This window comes from Lipotes vexillifer, unplaced genomic scaffold, assembly GCF_000442215.2.
Source record: "Lipotes vexillifer unplaced genomic scaffold, Lipotes_vexillifer_v1.1 scaffold1011, whole genome shotgun sequence".
NCBI classification, from domain to species: domain Eukaryota; kingdom Metazoa; phylum Chordata; class Mammalia; order Artiodactyla; family Lipotidae; genus Lipotes; species Lipotes vexillifer.
The window spans coordinates 5,066,513-5,077,680 of record NW_006787698.1 but is presented as its reverse complement, the minus strand read 5'-3'; the positions used below and the strand labels follow the sequence as shown (position 1 = coordinate 5,077,680).

The 11,168-nt window shown below is 61.5% G+C and overlaps 2 protein-coding genes and 1 pseudogene across 2 annotated transcripts; 1 reads left to right on the top strand and 2 right to left on the bottom strand.

Moving 5' to 3' along the window:
• Positions 1–925: 925 nt before the first annotated feature.
• LOC103086380 (GTPase HRas-like) lies at positions 926–2,259 on the bottom strand (annotated as a pseudogene).
• A 1,621-nt stretch (positions 2,260–3,880) lies between these two features.
• TIMM29 (translocase of inner mitochondrial membrane 29) lies at positions 3,881–5,071 on the bottom strand. Its single transcript, XM_007460691.1, has 2 exons — positions 4,957–5,071; positions 3,881–4,889 (listed from the first exon to the last, which is right to left on the bottom strand). Exons 1-2 carry the CDS (start codon positions 5,048–5,050, stop codon positions 4,201–4,203), a joined length of 783 nt encoding a protein of 260 aa, XP_007460753.1. The 5' UTR covers positions 5,051–5,071; the 3' UTR covers positions 3,881–4,200.
• A 402-nt stretch (positions 5,072–5,473) lies between these two features.
• Positions 5,474–9,959, top strand: YIPF2 (Yip1 domain family member 2). Its single transcript, XM_007460690.1, is given in 8 exon segments — positions 5,474–5,504; positions 6,276–6,430; positions 6,518–6,598; positions 7,528–7,615; positions 8,881–8,982; positions 9,331–9,497; positions 9,575–9,757; positions 9,846–9,959. Coding segments are annotated over 8 exon segments (921 nt in total).
• The last annotated feature ends 1,209 nt before the right edge of the window (positions 9,960–11,168 follow it).

The window sequence follows — 11,168 nt, the reverse complement described above, 5'->3', positions numbered from 1 at the left end:
CGGGAGGTTAGGCGCGCCATGAGCACCCCCCCAGCCAGAATGGTGACTAAAGGGGACGCCCGGGCCAGTCCAGAATTCTGGCCCAAGGCCAGGCGGGCCCTCTTGGAGCCACACATAACCAGCTGGGGTCTAGACATGCCCCACAAGGACACTTCGGTGACCTGAGGTGGCTCTGGGAGCAACAGGCCACCTCCACTGAGGGGGTGGCAGGGGCAGGTGGGTCGACCGCACCCCCATACAGAGGGGGCAGTGCTGGCCCGATGCCAGAGCCCACACAGCCACCTGGGCCCTGCGAGGCAGAGCAGAGGGCACTCTGGGCGGGCTGGACCCAACAGGCTGCACCCTTGCCTTTGCCAAAGTCATTTACTGCCTTTCAGGGTCCCCAAAACTCAGGAGATACAACACCAGCCGGAGTCCAAATGAGCTCCCCACCCCCAGAGCCCTTCCCTATGAAAGCCTCCCTCCCAGGGGAAGGGACAGCCTTTGTCTTAGTTTCCCCCTTTACTGGTTGAAGGTGAATAAAGTTTCATGTGTTACGTGCTAGACTGGCCCATTCTTGCAGCACCCAGGGGGTCTCGGCACAACGCACCCGGGGCCCCCAGAGACAGAGGGGCCACCAGCAGGACTAAGCTGAGATTCCCACATGCCTCCTGGGGGGCCACATGCACAACAGCCTCCTGGACTCAGCTGAACCCCAGGGTCAAGCCCATCAGATACTTTACAGTGACTCAGCATGTGCCCAGTGGGCCAGTACGGGGCTGAGGAGAGTGATAGCTGGGGGGCCAGTGGCATCAGTTCACGACAGTCTGTGCAAGGTGTCCCGGCAGACCCACGGTCCCTCCGTCACCTACCTGGGCTGGCCGGAGCTTCCTTCCCTGCATCTTCTCTGCTTGTGCCTCTTCCATGCCTGTCGCCTGTGCCTCAGTCAGGAGAGCAGGCCCTGCAGCTCAGGCAGCCCAGGCCACCCCCGTAGGGCGGGCGGGCTCAGCTTGCTCGCCTTGTGCTGCCGGCTCTTGTGCTCCAGCTTGTAGAAGGCATCCTCCACGCCCTGGAAAGAGGGGGCCACCTCATTGGCGGGACCACTGCCTTGGCCTCAAGTGCAACCCCAGCCCCCTCCTCACCCCGCCCCGCAAACGGGGAGCTGGGCCCTGCCCATCTTGATCCCCAGGGCCACCCTGCTGGGAGGCTTGTCCTCAGCAACTCCCCCACGGCCTCCTGGGGGGTTGGGCCAATTGGGACCTACTTGCTGCTCTGGGGGTACAGGGGTTGGGGCCCCAGGGTCACCGCTCCAGCCTGGTCAGGGCAGCTCTCTCTGGGGACCTCCACATCCCCCAGGAGCTGTGTCGGCCCAGACCCAGACGCTGGCCTCCCTCGCTGTCCTGACGTCCAGGGAGACTTACAGCATGAGGGACTGCTGGGCAACAGGGGTCCCAGAGGGTCCCAGAGGGTCCTGGAGCTAGAGCCAGAGCGGCTGCCCTGCATCGAGGGAGAGGGGGCAGTGAGAGCTGCCACTGGGCGGGGCGGGGGGGTAGCTCCGGCTCACCTGGCACTTCTTGGCCGAAGTCTCCATGTAGGGGATGCCATAGCTGCAGGCCAGGTCCTGGGCCTGCTGACACTCCACGGTACACGTGGCCAGGTCACATTTGTTCCCCAACAGCACCCTGGGCATGTCGTCCGATTCCTTCAACCACTCAATCTGCTCCCTGCAAGGGGGAAGGCATGAGTCGGCCGGTGGGCTGTCGGCTCAGCTGCAACCGGGACACGCAGAGAGCAGACAGGAGGCCCCCGAGGGTTGCCGGGAAGCTCACCTGTACTGGCGGATGTCCTCGAAGATCTGGCCCTTGAAGGACTTGGCGTCATTGACGACAAACAGAGGAAGCCCTCCCGGATGCACGTGTACTGGGCCCGCACGGCGCTGTACTCCTCCCGGCCCACCGTGTCCAGCATGCCCAGCAGGCACATCTCCCCATCGATGACCGCTTGCTTCCGGTCGGAGTCCTGGGGAGGACACTGCTTAGAGACAGCCGACCCTCCCTCGCTCCTCTCATGCCCCCCAGGACCAATGACAAGGAGACCCCTCCTGCAGTGTGGGTGGGAGACAAGCCCGTGTTAGGAGCTGGGCTGTGGACAGGAGCCGGGCCAGCTCACCTCTATGGTGGGAAGGTACTCATCCACAGAGTGGTTCTGGATGAGCTGGATGGTCAGGGCACTCTTCCCCATGCCTCTGGCACCCACCACTGTGAGCTTATACTCCGTCATCAGTCCTCGAGGGACCGCAGCACAAGGCACTGCAGTGGTCTCCTGTCCCGCCCACCAAGGAAGCCTCACACACCACGGCCAGACCACGCAGGGCACACCCACTGAGTTCCCTGCACCAGCATGCCCAGGCCTGGCCTGCCCTCTGTGCCCAGACAGGTAACAGGGGCCCCAGCCAGAAGGGTGGCCCAGACGCTCATCTGTGGCACCTCCAGCCCAGAGGTGGGGGGTGGTGGTCCTACCTCCAGCTGCACTTAATGACTGTGTGAGAGAAGCAAGGAGCCGGCCCCCCCAAACACAGGGCAGACAGCTGAGAGCATCTCCCAAGCAAGCACCTGAATTAGAAGCTGCTGGGTAGGCAAAAAGCCTGAACTGGAGGTGCCGTGGGCTGAGGATACCAGTGTCCCCACGAGAACAGGCCTTGCCACAGTGGAGGGCACAGCAGTGTGCCGGGACTGGCAAGTGGCAGCTGACAAGCAGCTCCAGCCACCCCCCACCTGGCATGCTGGCGCATTTGACAAGTATTCACTGAGTGCCTACTGCACGCCAGGTGCTGCTCCAGGCAGAGGGTGACAGGCAGACAGAAAGAATCCCTGCCCTGGCAGGATGGGGCTCTGCTCCAAGGAAAAGATCTACATAAAGGGGAAATAAAGGGAAACCCACGAGGCCCCAATGCCAGAAGTTTGGAAAACATAAGGCAGGTGAGGAGGTGGGCAGGCGGGGGCCAGAGCTCCAGGAAGCAGGTGATCACAGGAAAAGACTCAAAGGAGGTGTGGGAACAGGGGACAGGTAAGAAAGGAAAAGGGCCTGGGGCCAACGCTCCTAGCTGGGGTGTCCCCATTTTGTGATGCTTAAAGAAGGGGGTCCCTTGCAGGGTCAATGGGCAGTGATTTTCTAAACTCCAGGTTCGCCTGGTGTGTGTGATGGCCATGCAGTGCCCGAGCTCTTTGCAGGGGTCCATGGGGCTCTGGCGGGTGGGAGACCTGCCTTGCCCCATGGTCACGGGCGGGCCTCCTCTCGGGGGCACCCAGCAAACTTGTGGGGTCCCGGAAGACAGGGCCAGGGACACACAGCCAGAGGGGCTGGCCTGGGGGAGGCAGAGCGGAGCACCTCTGCCCACCTCGCCCGGCCCAGCTCCTGCAGCCCCTGAGGACATCTAGAGGCCAACTCCTGGACTGGCCTGGAAAGCTGAAGTGATTCAAGCTACTTAAGAACGAAAAGAAAAAGAGAGAACTGGAAAATGTTCCTGTTACAGCCAAGCATCCTTTTGTCCTGAGAGAGAAGCGAACCCAGGCTCCCGGCTCTGTGGTCCTCCGTTTACTGAGCACTTCCCGGGTCAGCCCTGCGGGGCTGCAGGTGAAGCTGGGGAGCTGTGCTCCCCTCCCGGGGGCAGGCAGACAGGGTGTAGAGTCAGAGCTGCAATCCTCCCCACTCAGCCCCACTGCACACCGCGGGGGCCTGCTAGGTACCAAGCGCACTCTGGTGGTCTGTGGTTTTGCTAACACCCCGAGCAGATTGTGCTCCTGTTGACAGAAAAAGAATCTGAGGTGTGGAGAGGGCACTTCACCTATCCCATGTCAGTCTCAAAGTTCTTAGTAGAGCTTGGGAATTACCTAACAACTGTGATACCTCAGGCTGTGAAGCCCAGTGAAAAAAAGGCTTATTTTGGTCTAATGCTCCTTGGTAACTCTGGCAGTGCCTAAACATGACATGGCACGCCGCTCGGCTCTCCCCAACTCCTAGACCAAGGAGGCTCTGAATCAGCGTCAGCTCACAATCAACAGGTGAGAGGGAGGCCCCCGATTCTGTGAAAACGCAGGGAGAGAACAGTGCAAATAATTTATTTCCGTCACTCTGCGTTTGAGGCTCACTCGCACCAACTGCACAATCGCGGGCGAACAGTCTGCCGGGGCTCAGAGCCCGATCGGGACCCAGGTCTGGGTTTCATCTCGCAACTTCCGACGGCACCAGCGGGTCGGCCTGGCTCAGGGCGAGCTGGTCCTTCTTCTCCTTCTGCAAGACCTGCTCCTCCCACAGCGCCTGGTCCACCTGATCGTCGGTGAGCACCGCGGGCTTGAACTTCTCGTCGAAGAGCCGTTCGTTGGCCTCCGAGTGCAGCTGGTGGGGCCAGACGACGCGCAGGTGTGCCGGCAGGTGCAGAAACTCGTCGTCGTTGATGTCGCAGTCGCGCATCCGGGTCCCCAGCACCCACCAGCGGCCCACGAAGCCCACATCCAGGATCCGGTCCGGGAAGTCGACCCAGCGGGGCTGCAGGTAGCGACAGCGGGCCTGGTAGAGGCTGGCCTGGGCGTCGAAGGGCGCTTCGTACACCAGCGAGCAGAGACCCAGGCTCACGTGGCGCAGGCAGCCGCGACCCCGCAGCCAGAGCAGCCGTTGCACGAACGCCTCCGAGTCGCGGTTGCGCGTGGCGGGCGCCAGCAGCAAGAGGGTCCCCGACGCGTCGAGCAGCGCCTCCTCAAAGGCCGCCTCGCTCGGCGCGAGGGCGCAGCACGCCGCCGCGCCACCCAGCAGCCCCACGTACACGGCCGCCCGCACGGGTCGGGCCCTCGCCGCCGCCGCCGCGTCCCCGCAGGCCTCAGCGTAGTCCCGGAGCAGCGCGCGGGCCCAGGCGCCTGAAGGGAGAGAAGCGCGATGAGGGCGGTGCGGCCGCCCACCCCGCCGCCTCCCGCCGCTACTCACCCAACCGTGCCCACACGCCGGGCTTTGCGGCCGCAATGTCACCAGTCTCTCCACGGTTTCGAGGCCAAAATCTCTTCAGAACGGCCGCCGCCATTGTCTTCCGGCTTTGCGTCCGTACTCCGAAGAGAAACGCCAGGTAGGCGAAGCAGAAGGCCCGGGGAGTCTCTTCTGCGCAAGCGTCAACACTGCCGGAAGTGGATTCCCAACGGAAGAGGGTAGAATACGGACCGACGCCGGATGTTCCTGTCAGATCGGAGTACGGTCGTCTGTGGCTGGCCGGCGGGTTGCGCAGGCGCAGAGAGACCGGGCCCCGCCGGTTGAGGTAGCCGAAGGTGAGGGGGCCGTGGGTGCACCTGTGGGGCAGGAGCGGCGAGTTCACGCCCCGGTGGGTGCGGTTAGCCGCCAAACCGGGCTCGGGGCTGAGGCTAGCCTCCAGGAGGGGCCCCGAGGGAGGTCGGGGGCGGGCCTGATTGGCCTCTGTCCTCAGAGCGGGATGCGGTGACGGCCCTGAGCGACCATGGCAGCGGCAGACGAGCTGGCCTTCCACGGTGAGCGCATCCGCGACCGGGCCCGACTCCTGCCCGCTCCGCTGACCTGGACCTCCCATCCAGGTTCCAACTCAGATCTAACCCGAACCCCAGTCAGCTGTGAACCCCGGCCCCGGCATGAAACCCATCCCTAACTCGAATCCCGCTCCCGCCCTAAACCCAGGCCTCAAATCCGAGCCTCTGCCTCATTCCAGGATCAGCCCTCAGTTGCGGGCCAATGTTAGAAGGGAGGGGACACACCTCTTTCCCACTCACCAGAGTTGAGGAGGACGTGCCCTGAGTTGGGGGTGAACACCCAGGTGGTTACGGTTAGCGTTGGCCCCCAGATGAGCGGTGGGCAAAACCAAATTGTTTTGTTTGTTTTTGATAAATTTATTTATTTATTTATTTATGGCCGCGTTGGGTCTTTGTTGCTGCACGCGGGCTTTCTCTAGTTGCGGCGAGCGGGGGCTACTCTTCGCTGCAGGGCGCAGGCTTCTCATCGCGGTGGTTTCTCTTGTTGCAGAGCACGGGCTCTAGGCGCGTGGGCTTCAGTAGTTGTGGTGCATGGGCTCAGTAGTTGTGGCTCGCGGGCTCCAGAGCGCAGGCTCAGTAGTTGTGGCGCACAGGCATAGTTGCTCCGCGGCATGTGGGATCTCCCCATACCAGGGATCGAACCCATGTCCCCTGCATTGTCAGGCGGATTCTTAACCACTGCGCCACCAGGGAAGCCCCGAAACCAAATTGTCTTGACTCCCAAATATGCCTGTGTCCCATATGCCTTCTCGGCAGAGTTCGAGGAAGCTACTAATCTGCTGGCCCAGACCCCAAATGAGGCCACCACCAGAGGTGATCAGCTGGTTCCCCAGCAGCACGTGGCTGTGGCCATGGACTCAGGTGGCAGCTACGGAGCTGAGGACGAGGTGGAAGAGAGTGACAAGACCGCGGTGAGTCCCGTAAGTCCCCGTGCCCTGCCCCTTGTCCCTACCCCCACCCCTGCCACCCCGCAAGCGCTGAAAGCCTGCACTGTGCAGCTCCTACAGGAGGAGACGCAGCAGCCTGGTTTCTGGACCTTTGGCTACTATCAGAGCTTCTTTGACGTGGACACCTCACAGGTCAGGCCGGGAAAGTTGGTGGGATGGGACTTGGAGTCACGGTTGAGGTTCAGCCACTAGTCACCGAGCACTTCTTGTGCACCAGGCCCTGGGCAAGTGCTGGCAATATGCACCTGGGAGAACAAGAGCTCCTACCCAGGCTGGTAGGTGTGACTGTGTGTGCTGCAAGGATGTGGTGTGACTGGGACTCTTGGGAACATGGGGGACACAAGTGACATGGTGGGTTAGGGAAGGGCCCACTGGAGGAGGTGAGGAATTTGCAGAGACTTAGAGGAGAAGGTAGACCTAGCCAGGAAGAGTGGAGGGAAGCATAAGTATGTTCCAGGCACAGGGAGCAGCACATGTGGAGGACCAAAGGTGAGAGAAGTCACACACTACTGCAGAGGCTACCTGTCACTCAGGCTGGAGAGTGAGGTGGGGGACTGGCGGAGAGAAGCCAGATCACCAAGGGCCTCATGAGCTATGTTAAGGAGTCTGGGTTTTATCCTAAGGGTGCTGGGGAGTCATGGAAGGGTTTAGAGCAGGAGAGGCTTGAGTAGCATGGAACATGGATCAGAGGCCCCAGGCCAGGGTGGGAGATGGTCATAAACCAGGGCTGCGGAGTAGGGAACACGTTGGGAGAGATGGCGGAAGGAGAACGCCCAGGACTAGGACTTGTTGACGACTGTTAATGGGGTGGGGGGAGAGAGCCAAAAGGGGAGTCTGGGGCAGCCAAGCTGGAGGCGGAGGAAGCAAAGAAGAAGATGGCAGGCCCTGAAGCGTCCTTCAGAGTGGTGGGACACTGGGATATTGAGTGGGGGCTGCCCGGGGAAAGGGCGGGCTCCAGGCCATAGGAAGACAGGAGCCCCTAAGGAGCTTGACCCCTTTCCTCCTGGGTGGTGAAGAGCCCCAGGCAGGCTTCCATCCTAGGCCCCGGCCTTGCCCCCCAGGTCCTGGACCGGATCAAGGGCTCGCTGCTGCCCCGGCCCGGCCACAACTTTGTACGGCACCATCTGCGGAATCGGCCAGACCTGTATGGTGAGTGAGGTTGTGTATTCAGTTCATTTGATTATTCATTGAGGAAATGTGGACTGAGTGCCAGGCCCCAGTATACAGCTGAGAACAAAGCAGAAACTCATGGAGAGTGTGAAACTTACACTCTGTTCAGGGAGATAGAGCCAAATGAGGCTGCAGAGGGCCTTGGGGCTAGGAAGAGAAGCACAGGGTTTAGAGGATGGGAATTGTGATTTCGCACGGGTTGGTCAGGGAAGACCCCTCCGGGGAGGGTGAGAGAACGAGCCTGGTTGGTGTCAGGGCAGGGTGTGGGGAGACCCCGGGGAAGAACATTACAGAAGTGGGATGTGGTGGAAACAGGCCTGCACTGCAGGGCAGCACTGTCATTGGACTGGAGTGAGCTGCCAGGAGGCCACAGAGGTGACAGGACAGATCACACAGGCCTCCTATGCTATGGTGAGAAGGGATCTTAGTTAAGTGTCCTTAGGTGCTTTGGGCCCGGGGCAGGGGCAGGGTGGGGGGAGGGCGGAAGCTGGGAGACCAGGGAGGAGGCGACTGCTGAGGTCCAGCGTGGGATGATGGGCCTGGTCTGGGGTGGAGAGCGCCGGGTGTTGGATTCTGGCATACGTCAAAGATGAAGCCAACACGTGAGATGTGGGGTGGAAGGAGAGGAGGTAAGGAGGCTCCAGAGTTTTTGGCTGGACTACCAGAAAGCGGGAGTTGCTATTTACTGATGTGGAAAGGCATGCGACTCGAGGGGAAAGGGTGAGTGTGGTGGGGTGGAGTGGGAACGTTGAATAGGAGCTGCAGGTTCAGGGCAGAGGCCCAGACTTGAGACATTTGGGGGTCATTGGCACAGTGGTGGCATAAGGCCGTGAGGCTGAACGAGATCACACAAGGGGTGAATGAATGCAGAGAAGAGGTTTGAAGACTGGGTCCCGGGCCGGCTCCCCGCTGTTAAAGAGCTCAGGGAGTCAAAAAGGTTGAGGAGCTGCCAGTGAAATGAGACAAAAGCAAAAACGTCAAGTCCTGGGAACCACGTGGAGAGTGTTTCCAGAAGGAGGGCGTCAGCTAATGTCAAAGGTCATCGATGAGTGCTGGGTGCCAGAACTGGATTCAGCTGCCAGTCTGTTGCTGGTGTGACGCCGGGGTCGATGAGTTGGGTCGGTGGGGGCGGGCGGAGCGGGGTGGAGGCAGCCCGGAGCTTGGGAAGAGGCTGGGACAAGATGGGACAAGTCACCTGTCCTGGGAGGTCCCACCCTGCGACCCTGAGCATGCCCCGCCCGCAGGCCCCTTCTGGATCTGTGCCACACTGGCCTTCGTCTTGGCCGTCACCGGCAACCTGACCCTGGTGCTGGCCCAGAGGAGGGACTCACCCAGACTCCCGTGAGGTGGGGCTTGGACTTCTGGGTCGGAAGAGGGGGGCGAGGTCTGAACCTTTGGATTCCTAATGAGCTAGGGGGCTACTGACTTCGTGGTTCCTCAGGGAGAGGGGCTGGGCACTCGGATGCCTGGTATCCCGAGGAAAAAGTATCAGGGCAGCTTCTAGGGCAGAGAGATATTGGGAACCTGGATGTGCGTCTCTGGGGAGTGATGCCCGGCGACGCCCCGAATCCCTCAGGACTGGGAGATCTGGGGGTGGGGTGGGGTGGATTTTTCACGGAAGTGGCAGGGGGGGGGGGGGGGGGGGCGGGGGGGCGGTGCCGTGGCCCGGGGGCGATTACCTGCCTTGCCCGCAGTGACCGTGGCCGGCACCGCCATCTACTGCTACACGTGGCTCGTGCCGCTGGCGCTGTGGGGCTTCCTGCAGTGGCGCAAGGGTGTCCGGGAGCGCATGGGGCCTTACACCTTCCTGGAGACGGTGTGCGTCTATGGCTACTCCCTCTTTGTCTTCATCCCCACTGTGGTGAGTGGGGCTCAGGGACGGGTGGGCCCCGGGCGCCATGGGGACAGCCTGGTAGCAGCTGCCTGTGTCGTCCCTAGGTCCTGTGGCTCATCCCTGTCCCATGGCTGCAGTGGCTCTCCTGGGCCCTGGCCCTGGCCCTGTCAGCCGCGGGCCTGGTGTTCACCCTCTGGCCCGTCGTCCGTGAGGACACCCGGTTGGCAGCTGTGCTGCTGCTCTCCGCGGTGGTGCTGCTCCACGCCCTCCTGGCCACGGGCTGTAAGGTACCGGGCTGGGGTGGGCACAGGCTGGGCCTGGGGTGGGGGGCTGGCTTGCTGGCTCTGATGCTGACCCAGGGCTCTCCTGGTTCAGTTTTACTTCTTCCAGCCGCTGCCTCTGGAGCCCGCGGCACTTCCCCACCAGGCCACATCTCAGCCCCCAACCGTACTACTGTCACCGCCCCCACCAAGGTCCGCAGCAGCCTAGGAAGGCTGGAGCCCGCAGGTGAGGAACCGTTTCCGGCTGTGGCTGAGGGGGTCTCCGGCCCCCATCCCAAGGTTAGAAGTCATGGGGCCACTCCTAGGAGTTTCTCTCTTTCAGGCCCAACATAAGGGGGTGCCTCTGCCTGCCCTGCCCCCCAGACGGTGACTGAAGGCTCCCCTGAGACCTCGAGATGATTTTGCTACTTTCCAGACTTTTCTTACAAAGCAAACACTTTTATTTTCTATGCAAAGGTGATTCAAAGAATTTATATAAAGGCGGGAGAGGGGCAGAGCAGGGAGCTTCCAGGGCAGCCATTGCCCCACAGGCCACCTGCCAGGATGGGCGGGCAGCACAGGGGGCCACCCCAGCCTTGGCTGTGCCTGCTCTTCCTGGGGTGCCCAGTTAGTGGGCCTTGGGCCTAGCCTGAGCTCCACCACATCCGAGTTTGGGGGTGTTAGAAACAGGGAGCAGAAGTAGAAGAAAATTGCCTGTGCTGAAACATACATTTCCTTGTTTATTAGTTTTTTTTTTTTTCTTTCTTTTCTTTTTCTTGGAGAGGTCCCTGCAAGGCCCCTTCCCAGGCTGGGGAGGGACCAAAATGCCATCATAGTAGTAGGGACTGGAGCATCTACAAATACTGAAGGGGATACACAGGCCTAACGTTAGCTACAAGGAAAAAGGATACCTTCCACGACAGACCCTTGAGGTTTCTGTGCCTGCTCAAGCGGCTGACAGTGACCCTTCCCCCCAGGGCCCACGGGGCCACCTGTTCTAGCTCTTGGTGTGGGTGTGGGACCTGCAGGGGGTCAGGGACAGGACAGCAGCAAGTGGCAGGGGCCGAGGACGGAGGGCCTTCCCGACAGCCGGGTGGGTTGTACATTCAAGTGTGAGGTGAACCCTTTGGTGGGAGGGGGCCGAGGGGCTCCAGAGGCCCGGCCCCACCCCATCCTGAAGACTCGGCAGGGCTGCCCCTCGCCACTGAGCCTCTGAGTCGGGGAGAGGGGCTGCTGGCTCGGCCCGGCCGGCCTGATGTCTCGGAGGGTCTGTGGATTGACACTGGTTCTTTTCGTAAAAAAATAAAATTAAAAAAAGCAGCATGTCACGCCCATTGTGACCAAGGCCTGGTAGTTGAAGGGGAGGCCCCGCCTGGCCAGGACTGCCTTCCCACTGGAGACAGGCAGGGGGCAGGCCTGAGGGGCCGGGGGATGGCGG

Bases quoted from the DNA above. Each gene is read 5' to 3' on its own strand.
- TIMM29 (XM_007460691.1), bottom strand. From the start codon at position 5,050: ATGGCGGCGGCCGTTCTGAAGAGATTTTGGCCTCGAAACCGTGGAGAG. The intron at 4,890-4,956 runs GTGAGTAGCGGC...CTCTCCCTTCAG, and splicing joins CGGCGTGTGGGCACGGTTGG to GCGCCTGGGCCCGCGCGCTG.